Below are 12,242 nucleotides of genomic sequence, written 5' to 3' on the forward strand. Positions count from 1 at the left end.
AAGAGGAATTTGTTCATTGTCGTCAAATACATACGCTTCGATTGTAAAAAGTGTTGTCATAATATCCTGTCCTTATTATTTCCAATATTTCTATTATTTTTACTGTAAAACGAAAGTTTTTAGCCGGTCAAACTTTCCGTGGGGCATCTCTACCAGAAGGAGAACAATGGATATCTGAATATGTTTTACGTTTGGAAGTGAACACAATTATTACAACAACCATAATTAGCTTTCAAATTTTATTACGTATAGGGACGATACGACAGGTTAGCAAAGGCTTCAAAATGCCTGAAACCTCTTCTTTAGTGTTTTAATTAATGACGTACCAGTATAACAAACCAACATCAAACCAAGCTACCTCGTGGAACTCGTCCCAAAGAGGAACTGCCACACCTTCACTAGAAACCCCATGGTTTCGTCATCGTGAAGATTTCCAGCGAGGCTTTGGTTCGGCGAACCGAACCTGTGTGACCAAATGGTACGTTTCTGACATAGAAACTTAGCCGGTCAAACTTTCCGTGGGGCATCTCTACCGGAAGGAGAACAATGGATATCTGAATATGTTTTACGTTTGGAAGTGAACACAATTATTACAACAACCATAATTAGCTTTCAAATTTTATTACGTATAGGGACGATACGACAGGTTAGCAAAGGCTTCAAAATGCCTGAAACCTCTTCTTTAGTGTTTTAATTAATGACGTACCAGTATAACAAACCAACATCAAACCAAGCTACCCCGTGGAACTCGTCCCAAAGAGGAACTGCCACACATTCACTAGAAACCCCATGGTTTCGTCATCGTGAAGAGTTCCAGCGAGGCTTTGGTTCGGCGAACCGATGTTGACATGCTGTGCTGCTGATGAAAATGTTTGCGAGCAAATGAATACGGAACTTGATGAATGCAATCTTTGAAGGGCGGTTCGTCGTCAACGCAAGTAGAACGCTTGGTCCACAACACGCCAAAACGTCGGCATCAGAGTTGTGTTTTAATTATTTACATTTTTTTTCCTGAAAGAAAAAAACAGTTACGTTAACATGCACGGTTAAGAGTCGGACAAGACGCGATATGAAAAGCGAGAATGCATAAGGGAGTTATGGACAACGTTTGTGCAAAAACAAGACAGGGCCGGGTCGGGTGGGGTACGACGTACCTAATACAGTCCCACCTTTGTTAATCCCTGTGGTAACTTTTCTGACACCTCTAGCTTAAAACTCCTAAAGACTAAAGGATCGATAGGCCATGCTTTCACAGTTTGTATTCATACTGAAAATCAAAATCAAGTGAGCTTTTACCCTTTTGTTCTACATGAGATTTCCGTTCTCATTGAGCTCACCTTAGGACACCTGCGTTATCGTTTGACAGATGTGCCGCCCCAGCCAAACTCCCAACCTGACAGTGTCATCGAACCGGATCGGGCTCTCGGAGAGAGCCTTTGAGTCTAGAAATGCGCCGTGAAGCGCCTCTCCGCACAATCGAATAAGTAAAAAAACGATAAGAGTAGTGGTATTTCACTGGCGATTGCTCTCCCACCTATTCTACACCTCCTATGTCTTTTCACAGAGTCAGACTAGAGTCAAGCTCAACAGGGTCTTCTTTCCCCGCTGATTTTGCCAAGCCCGTTCCCTTGGCTGTGGTTTCGCTAGATAGTAGATAGGGACAGTGGGAATCTCGTTAATCCATTCATGCGCGTCACTAATTAGATGACGAGGCATTTGGCTATTTAAATATATATTCTTTCCTTTTTACGGGTCGGTGCCCTTACAAACTTCACTTTATATAAATATATAAATATATTCTATTTCTAGCCTATTATTTACAATTCGATATGATACAAAAGTTGTTTAAATAACTAAGCTTGTCATTTGTCTTCGTGTTATAGTCGTGGGGACGGAAGTATATTCAGTCTAGGTGACTTAAGGTCTACCTAAATGACCCACGAAGGAGTGCTAGTTGACCACGTCCTTAACACTGAGGAGGGGTGTGCCCGGGCCGAACAGATCTTAGTTCGACCGCATATACTCCTCGTCTTTCATCTCGTCTCAAGTCGTGCGCATGAATGTCGACCAAAGTCGACATCCCCACTCCATTGCCCTGATAACCATCAGTTCCCTGTACTTTTTGGCGATGCCAAGCCGTTTGAATAAGTCGTCGTTCTTGGCGCACCAGACTCCACGTATAGAGATAATCAAGGCAGCATGCTTGATATCTTCCCGACCAGTAAGATTGCGGACATAGTCATTGATAGGCTCAGAGTTGTAAATTTGAGCTTTGTGGTCCCAGTTGCCATTCAAGGTGATCGTATTACCATGTATTCGCATCCTGCCGGTGACGATGGAAACGTCTATTATAGTAGCGGAGTCCGGTGACACAACAATCAGATCAGGTTTATGAAGTTGTTGATTGTTTATACGGATGTGGTGCTCGTATAAGACTCGAAGATTGGCGGCTTCGCAAGCAATTTGTAGAAGCTTGGCGATAGAATCATGACGCCGAATACGTAATGCGTGCGTCTTTGGACATCTGCTCAATATGTGGGTGACTGTCTCTTGGTATAGTTTGCAGTGTCTACAGGCTTTGTCGTTAGCCCTACCTCGATTGCAGTTTTCGAGCGTTGGGAGTCTGTTGATCCGAAGTTGGATTAGTCGGATGTAAGACTTCCCGGTGACGTGTCTTGGCGCGTAGTTTAACCAGGTGCTACCGTTCGGGTTGGATAGACATTCCTGTAGGTGGCTGCCGTCAATTGAGTCATAAAGGTTGCCAATACGATGGTTTTTGGTGTAATTCAGGGCATCCTCGACAGTGTGCTTGTTGATCATTGCTAGCAGTTTCTGGCGCAGATCGTGTACGTAAGTCGAGTTGGCGAGGTCACGTGTGGCTAAATCAGTTGAGTTTTCGAGATTTCGTAGACGTTTCAAGGTGTAGCGTGGAATCGTCTCCTCGAATTTGCCGAAACCGAGTCCTCCTGTCGAGATTGGAGCATGGAAGTACATCGTCGGAGTGTCGCTTGGGAGTCTTGTGATATCCTTGATCGTCTTGCGTATTGCCAAGTCGAATGATTGTAATAGACCCTTCGTAACTCGTCCGAGGACGAGCTGATGGGTGAATTTAGGAATCACATTGTCTCGCAACAGAGTTAATTTCTGTTGGGGTTTCAGGGGGGAGCCCTTGACCCTACCTAGCATTGATTCGAATTCGGTCAAGCTGGGTTTCATCTTTCCCCTTGGGTCGTACTTAATCCCTAGGTACTTAAAAGGTGAATCATAAGTATTAGATGGGATTGGTTCTCCGTTCATGGAATACGACCGCTCGCGACTGACGACGATCACTCGGTCTTTCTTGGAAAGAAGGAACCGAAAGGAGAAGCACTTTTTGGCATTGACTGACATAGACCGCTTTCGGAAGAAATCGGCCAAGATTTCAGTGAGCCGGTTCATTCCTGCATGACTTTCAGCCAGGAGGATGATGTCATCGGCGAAAGCGAGAGCGTTGACAATCGAGTCTGAGATTTTCGCTCCTATCCACGAGGGGAGGAGGTCGAATAGCTCATCGAGGACAAGGTTGAACAAGATGGGGGAGAGGGGATCTCCCTGCTTGACGCCCCGTAGGAGACGGATTCGGTCAAGTTTCACTGGTCCGCATGAGATGTTCGTTGTGGCGCCAGTGTATGTGTTGATGATATAGTCGATCATCTGTTCTTCTACCTTGTGCCGTCGAAGTGCTCTGGTCAGACTATGGTGAGATACCGAGTCAAATGCTTTACTCAGATCTATCCCGACAATGGATAAGGTAGAGCGACTCTTCCTGGCTTTCTGAATTACTGAGTCAAGGATAAGAGTGTTTTGAGCAATACCATCCATGGGAAGGAAAGCCTTCTGTCTGGGATTGAGATGAAGCGCCTGAGTTAGGCGTTTAGCGAGGATCCGATGGAGAAGTCTCGCAATGACGCTACTAATCGTAATCGGCCTCCAGTTGGAAGCATCATCGAGTCCGTCCGGCTTTTTGGGAATCAGAGTAGTTCTATTCTTCTTCCACTGAACGGGTTGAGTTCCCGTGACGAGACAGTAGTTGAATATCATGCAGATCGAGCTCAGGTTAGCAGCTTTTAGATCTTTGACTTTGAAGAAGTCAGGGCCTGCGGCCTTGTTGGGCATGTTTTTCAACTCTCGTTTGATCTCCTCAATGGTGATTGGGAGAAAAGTCGGATCGCACGGATGAGGGGCTTCTCGATATTCGTGATTATCAGCAGGGCTCTCAGATTCGTAAATCCTCTGATACGTGTTACGAACACTTTCCGCAGTAGGAAAGGTATCAGTTTCTTCGCAGGTGTTATTCAAGATGTTCGTAGTGAGTTGCTTCCTACTACGTTTGAACATTTCTTGAAAACGGATGTAGCGCTTGAGACGTATACGTCGTCTATATGGCCTCCTATCCGGGGCAGGATTAACAGGTGGTCTCCTGCGTTGAGGGGCTTGTCTCACGAAATGTTCGTTGATGTATCTCTCGAGTTCGGGCGTAACATCGGCTCCGTGGTCAATAAAGCGGGTTAAAATCTGGCCCAGTTCGATATCATCCTCTGCAATCTCTCTGATCTGTCGGAAGAATGGGTCTCGACTATCAGGAGGCGTATCAGGGAACCCGGCATCGGGACCCTGATCTTCGTCGTCACTGCCACTAGCGACGGGATTATCATCCCTCTCACGGACGATGATGTCATTTAGGATGTTTCGATACTTGGCCGATTTCCGCTGACCCTTGATGGATTCTAGGGAGCGTTGTGGGAACTTACCGATGAGATACTGGTTCATAAAGCGAGTTTCAGGTGGTGCGCTCGCTTCGGAGACAGCTAAAAGCTTTAGTTCCTCGTCCGACCATCGGGCCTTGACGCGTTGAACGTCTTGTGCCGCCTCATGTTGGATAGGGTGAGCGTGGCGCATATGCTGACCCAGACCTTGTCTGGTTCTGAACGACTGGTCGCAAAGCGTACAAGCGAACTCGTGAACAACAACCTGAGCGTTTGCATTACCTTCGCATCTGACGAAGTGAGTAGACACGGATCTGATGGATGGTTTGTGGCACTGGCACCTTGAGCAGAGATAGGTGATAGGAGCATTAGGATGACCCCTTTTAGTGTGCTTTAACCAAGACGCATGATCAGCGAAGTTGAGTTCACAACATCGATTGCCAATTGGCGGCTTCGAATAGATATATTCGAAGTTAATTGTTCCGATATCCTGTAGGGTTATCCGGTCCGGTCCAGGGTCTGCAACGTGTATGGGGTTACCGTTTATCTCATTTAAATTTTCATTAGGAACAATTGTTTTCGCTTGGAGAGCAGGACCTCAAGGGGGAGTTAACCCCAGGAGACCCAGGGTGTAAGCTTTTCGAGGCGACCATTTGGAAATGGTACTTACGCGCCCGCTGCGACCCGACGGGTTTTCCAGGCCCGACGGGACCCCATTTAGTCATTGGCATTTTCAGAGAACCTGAAAGGGATCAACTCTCACGCGAAGTGGGGAGCACTTCTTCTAGAACGTTGACTAAGCTGAGGCTTCAGGAGGAGAGGTGGCAGATTATGCTTTGGACATCTTCTACGGCGACGCCCGGTGCTTTATTGGCTTTTTGAAGTCAACATTGACAAAGTCCCCGAGGGTAACTAAGTCGGTCGACCGCCCCACACCTGCACAATCCTCCTTAAGAGAGTCATAGTTACTCCCGCCGTTTACCCGCGCTTGGATGAATTTCTTCACTTTGACATTCAGAGCACTGGGCAGAAATCACATTGCGTCAACATCGTTTCCGACCATCGCAATGCTTTGTTTTAATTAAACAGTCGGATTCCCCTTGTCCGTACCAGTTCTAAGTTGGTCGTTAATCGCCTGTCGAAGCGTCCCTCGCGAGACAAAGCTGAGTCGTTCCGGAGAGCCGGCCGTGCACGCTCGGCCCGATCTCCCCCCGAGAGGGGTGACCAAACCAAGCGCACTCGTCCAGCCGCTCCTTCGCTTCCCAGCCCGACAGACCCGACCCTTAGAGCCAATCCTTTTCCCGAAGTTACGGATCTGTTTTGCCGACTTCCCTTACCTACATTGTTCTATGGGCCAGAGGCTGCTCACCTTGGAGACCTGCTGCGGTTATGAGTACGAACGGACGCGAAAATCAATCTGTCCCCCGACTTTTCAAGGGCCGTAGGCGACGCACCGGACTCTGCAAGAAGTGCAGGGCTTTACCTATTGCAAGACCATATCTCCTGGCAAACAGATTCCATGGTCGACGAATAGTTAACAAGAAAAGAGAACTCTTCCCGGGGTCACCGCCGACGTCGTCGGGTTCCGTTGCGTTGCCGCAAACGCGCCAAGCTCGAGAGCCGAGCGCGATATCCGCGTTCCGGTTCGGGAATATTAACCCGATTCCCTTTCGCCGAACGGAGGCGTGGAAAGCCTCGCATCCTGACAGGGTTCCCTTGCGACTTAGGATCGACTAACCCATGTCCAACTGCTGTTCACATGGAACCTTTCTCCACTTCGGCCTTCAAAGTTCTCATTTGAATATTTGCTACTACCACCAAGATCTTCACTAGGGGCCGTTTCACCCAGGCTCGCGCCGAAGCAAATTTTTTTTCCGTAGACGGGCGGAAATATCTTTAATGGTCGGAAATATCATAGTGTAAAGGTCGGAAATATCATTTGATGGTCGGAAATATCTTTTGATGGTCGGAAATATCCAAAACTCTAAAAATTTGAAAATTTAATGGTCGGAAATATCCCGCGCTTTTAAAAATGCTTCATCAGCAAAAAAATGTAAACAAAGAACTTTGGAATTCCGGACTTAACATAACGAATTTTTTCTAAACAACTTTATTGTAGATCCTTTCGGAGAGGGGGAGAGGCAGAAATGCCTGCGAAGGGGAATTCATTAAATAAAAAAAAATAATAATAAAGATGGTAGCAAAGGTGATGTTGTGTGGCCAACTTGTTGTGTGTGCCAGACAAGCTTTTTAGGGTATTTTACACAAGACGTAGACAGCTTTTTAGGGAGAGAAAGTGGTATTGACCTTTTTATTCAAACACGACTCTTCTTTCTTTCTTGTCTTTTTTTATATCCTTTCCTCCTCTAGCCCCCACTGCTCTCAAATAATCACCCTAAAGCTAGTCCCAACCCTACCTCCTACCTGGACACCCTCCCATTCTAGACCTTACCCCTGGGGGGGGGCACTCGATCTGAAAACGACTATACGTTCGGTGGAAAATTTGGCTTCCAAAATCGAACCCTTACAGTGCATCCAGCTGGCAGTGGATACAGAGAAAATTTGGCCAAAAAATAACCATTATAGTGGGGGCTAGAGGAGGAAAGGATATAAAAAAGACAAGAAAGAACGAAGAGTCGTGTTTGAATAAAAAGGTCCATACCACTTTCTCTCGAACTAAGAAACAGAACATAGTGTCCCAAAAACTTAAAATAAAAAACTACTCTCTTGACAGGCACACACAACAAGTTGGCCACACCACACCACCTTTGCTGCCATCTTTGTTTCTATTTTTTTGCTGATGAAGCATTTTTAAAAGCGCAGGATATTTCCGACCATTAAATTTTCTAATTTTCAGAGTTTTGGATATTTCCGACCATCAAAAGATATTTCCGACAATCAAATGATATTTCCGACCATTAAAGATATTTCCGCCCGTCTACGGAAAAAAAAATTGCCGCGCCGAAGGCTGCGTCACGACCCCCACGCCCTCCTACTCGTTTGGGCTTCGCCGTTTGCCCAAACGGCCCGGTATAGGCACGACGCTTGAGCGCCATCCATTTTCAGGGCTAGTTGATTCGGCAGGTGGGTTGTTACACACTCCTTAGCGGATTCCGACTTCCATGGCCACCGTCCTGCTGTCTAGATCAACCAACACCTTTTGTGGGGTCTGATGAGCGTCGATTTGGGCGCCTTAACCGAGCGTTCGGTTCATCCCGCATCGCCAGTTCTGCTTACCAAAAATGGCCCACTTAGAGCTCTCTCATTCGTTGCCCGACTTCAATTAAGCAAGCCAGGCTTCTCACCCATTGAAAGTTTGAGAATAGGTTGAGGTTGTTTCAACCCCAAGACCTCTAATCATTCGCTTTACCGGATGAAACTGTACAGTCGAGCTCCAGCTATCCTAAGGGAAACTTCGGAGGGAACCAGCTACTAGATGGTTCGATTAGTCTTTCGCCCCTATACCCAAGTTTGACGATCGATTTGCACGTCAGAATCGCTACGAGCCTCCACCAGAGTTTCCTCTGGCTTCGCCCTACTCAAGCATAGTTCACCATCTTTCGGGTCCCAACACGTATGCTCTTTCTCAAACCTTTCTAAGAGTAGAAACGGTCGGACGATGATGCGCCGAACCGGTGTGGGACGGATCTCACCTCGACGAGCCGAACTCGCCTTCACTTTCATTGCGCCGGAGGGTTTCTGTCACCCTAAGACTCGCACACGCGTCAGACTCCTTGGTCCGTGTTTCAAGACGGGTCGCATAAAACCATATGACCGCCAACGACCTCGACTCGTTGGTGCCTGTCTCGCCGGTGGAATCCTTACAGTTCAAGTACACTGCACGCAGTCTACCATGCTCGCAAGAACGACATCGACGAGAGGCCCGCCCGAAGGCACGAGTCGCGACTCCTCTGTCCAGCCCGACGCGGTCACCCGAAGCTATAACACTCTCCGAGGAGAGCTACCTTCTCCGAGGACGTTTCCGCCGGTCCGAACAGTCGTTGACGCGGCAACGAGAAAAGTGCGATGATGGGAGAAAGAAACACTACAAAGACAGTCCTTCGGATCTGCACTCCGCAGCGAACTCACACCCAACACCTGAATTTCTCGCCGCCGTTGCTAATTCCATGCGCTTCCCTACTAACGGTTTCACGTACTCTTAACTTTCTTTTCAAAGTGCTTTTCATCTTTCCCTCACGGTACTTGTTCGCTATCGGTCTCGTGCCCATATTTAGCTTTAGAAGGAGTCTACCTCCCGTTTTGGGCTGCATTCCCAAGCAACCCGACTCTGAGAAAGCACCTCGTGGGCGAGCGGTCGCGGCACACACGGGGTTCTCACCCTCTATGACGTGCCGTTCCAAGCAACTTTACCGCGACCACTTCGCTGTGACAGTACTTCTCGAGACTACAATTCGCTGACCACAAAGATCAGAGATTTCAAGCTTGAGCTTTTCCCGCTTCACTCGCCGTTACTAGGGGAATCCTTGTTAGTTTCTTTTCCTCCGCTTATTAATATGCTTAAATTCAGCGGGTAGTCTCGACTGATCTGAGGTCAAAAGTGTGTGTTGTGGGGGATAGCCCACGACAGGCTTGCTTTGAAGGTAATGACTATCAAGCGCGAGTTGTTTAAACACAATTTAAGACAACTGCACGGCTTGATAAATCAAAACCGCATGCCTCAAGCACTTCGAGACACTATAGCGCGGAGCTATAGAAGTCCCAATCAACCCCAAGAGGGATTTAGATTTTTCACGACGCTCAGACAGACGTACTCTCCGGATATCCAGAGAGTGCAATTTGCGTTCAAAGATTCGATGATTCACTTCATTCTGCAATTCACACTACTTATCGCAACTGGCAACGTTCTTCATCGATGCACGAGCCAAGAGATCCACCGTTAGAAGTTGTTCTCTCGTTTTGTTTATGTGATTCGAAAATCACAAGATTGGAATGAGTGTATATAGTTGTTATTGATTGAGAAGTGTGGAGCTTAGCGCGAGACTAATTCAATTCTTTCGAAACTCCACATCTACTTCAATTGAATCAATACAGTTCACAGTGTATTCTCTATAAAAGAGTTTACGGTAATGATCCTTCCGCAGGTTCACCTACGGAAACCTTGTTACGACTTTTACCATAGTGCAATTTGAGGCGATGTTGCTAGTGTCGTTCACAGAGAACGCTGGCAGAATGGTGGCCAGTTCTCAACATCGGCCTATATTTTCGTGCCCACTAGAGAAGCACATTGGCCCATCTTACCAGCCCAGACTTTCGTCAAAGAGACTGGCAAGGAGTATGACGATCCCCTATTTATTTATTAAGTCACAATCAAACCACGACAGAACTCACAGTGTCGCCTGAGGTTTCAATAGGCTTTGATAATCTCTTCCTTTTCGAACCTCCTACTAAGGTCAAGACCCCGTCATACAAGTGTCAAACACTGTTTTCTGAGTTCTGCACTAGCAGTTTTATACTGAGGAAAAGAATGATAAGAAAACCCCAGTCTGCTTCATTGCAGTTATTCAACAGTCACCTTTTCACTCAGCGCTACTAAGGTCCCTTCTCTTTGTCCCGTCTACCTTCTCTTTGTCCCGTCTAGCTTCTATTTGTCCCGTCTACCTTCTTCTCTCTCTTTTGACTGTTTACTCCGCAAGGTGATTCTTAATGACCCGGACGCTACCAAGGATGGTAGCTCGTTGAACGTTTGCAAGCAGTCTATCGAGCATTTGCTCGTCATTGATTACCAGTGACGATAGCTCTTTTACGTATATATCTTTCTCAAAGCTTCCCATAACACCCATCACAAGTGTGCATTGTTTCACGCTCCATTCCTGGTATTGCTTCATGAGGTCCTGCAGTAGCATAGCGTACTTGTTCCTCTTTTCCCAGAGGGCTAGGTTCAATCTGCTTTCCCAGGGACATGTCTGTTCGACTATTACGATCTTCTTTGTCTCCTTAAAGAAGACAACCATATCGGGTCGTCGTTCAGTCATGTCAACCGTAGTTACTATCACTGGGTCCCACAGAACCTTAATCCTGTCATTCTCGAGCACCGGAGGAGGCGCTTTCCGTATTGCCGGAGCTTTCACTCCAAACAGGTCACACAATACTGAATGGACAGGTCGAAGAGCTTCATCATGCCGATTTTTGTACAGAGAGAACTTGTGCTTATCACACGCACTGAGGATATGGCCAACAGACTCTGGCTCTCTACCGCACCGTCGACAGATTGGGCTTATCTGTTCTTTGAGGACTTCGCGACAATACTTCCTAGTTTTTAAAGTGCCGTCTTGAGCTACAGTCATCTTAGCCTCATCAAATGGGGCCAAGAGCCCGTCAACTAACCATCTCGAGCAATGTTCGATGCCCAGGGTTTCCATGTTTCTAAAGAATACCCCATGGATGGCTTTTTCCCGGAGGCGCGCGACTCTCGCCTCTGTCTGTGTTCTCAGAACAAGCCGGCCGAGCTTTCGTCTATCTGTCGCCTCTACGACTTGCATTTCCCCATTTTGATTGCTCATAGATAGACGCCCAGACTCAGCTGCCATAGAGATTGAATCGTAACACTCTACAACAGCCCGGGTCCGAGAGACTAATGTCTTTCGGTTTTGTTGATCGAGCTCATAAGATGCTTCCCAGATTTTACGTGGAAAGTCACATGTAGCTGTTTGGCAATAAGATGCCAATGCTAGGAGTGCCTGGTCATGTGTCACAGCTAAACTTGCCAATCCCCTTCCATCTAAGTGTCTTGGCAAGTACAACCGATCAACAGACGCAGTACGGTAATGGAAGCCAAATTCAGAAAGCCTACTCCGGACATGTCTATCAAGTTGGACATCCGACTGAACCCTCGTCCACAGCCCGGTAGCCAAGTAATACCTGGCCTTTCCCGCAACACAGCTGTTGAAGATTCTTGCAGTTATCTTACTATCTAGGCCACAAGTGACGGCTTTTCCCACGAGAGACTGCAGTACGCCGTCGACCTCAGTCTTCGTAGTCAAAGAATCTCCATGTCCAAAGTGCTGTTTCACACCGAGATATTTATACGTCATGTCACGGTCGAGATAGGGAATACCCTCTACGGACCACACTTGCATGCGATTCTGCTCACTACCCGACAAGTCACTTACTCCACACTTGCCCTAGACCCAAAGCCATGCCAATACTCGTGGAGACCCTGTTCACAGTTGCAAGCAGCCGATCAAGGATTCTTTGAGTACGGGCGTAGACTTTTAGATCATCCACATAGAACAGATGATTTGAAATCACTTCACTTAAGATTGGAACCCCAAGCACTTCGTGCTCCGTCTTGAGAGCATGGCTTATCAGACACATTGCGAGACAGAACAAGAGGACACTCAAAGTGTCCCCCTGGAATACACCCCTTAGCAAGGTAATGGGATCTGTTTCTACCATGCCACCCGGAGTGCGTATTGAAAATCGCGTGACCCATTTAGGCATCAACGCGGCTATCATATCTCGAATACGCATATTGAT

The 12,242-nt window shown here is 47.1% G+C and overlaps 1 protein-coding gene, 1 non-coding gene and 1 pseudogene across 2 annotated transcripts; all 3 read right to left on the minus strand.

The window, feature by feature from the left end:
• Positions 1-962: 962 nt before the first annotated feature.
• Positions 963-9,300, minus strand: LOC136819877 (large subunit ribosomal RNA; annotated as a pseudogene).
• A 197-nt stretch (positions 9,301-9,497) lies between these two features.
• Positions 9,498-9,651, minus strand: LOC136819878 (5.8S ribosomal RNA). The gene has a single exon (XR_010848492.1). It is a non-coding gene; the product is annotated as a 5.8S ribosomal RNA (ribosomal RNA).
• A 736-nt stretch (positions 9,652-10,387) lies between these two features.
• On the minus strand, positions 10,388-11,797 carry LOC136819831 (uncharacterized). Its single transcript, XM_067076072.1, has one exon. The coding sequence runs from the start codon at positions 11,795-11,797 to the stop codon at positions 10,388-10,390; it is 1,410 nt and encodes a 469-aa protein (XP_066932173.1).
• Between the last annotated feature and the right edge of the window lie 445 nt (positions 11,798-12,242).

The sequence above is a fragment of the Clytia hemisphaerica genome, unplaced genomic scaffold (assembly GCF_902728285.1).
Source record: "Clytia hemisphaerica strain Z4C2 unplaced genomic scaffold, Clytia hemisphaerica genome assembly, whole genome shotgun sequence".
NCBI lineage: Eukaryota > Metazoa > Cnidaria > Hydrozoa > Leptothecata > Clytiidae > Clytia > Clytia hemisphaerica.

Excerpts from the sequence above, each read along its gene's own strand:
- LOC136819831 (XM_067076072.1), bottom strand. The coding sequence starts at position 11,797 with ATGACGTATAAATATCTCGGTGTGAAACAGCACTTTGGACATGGAGAT.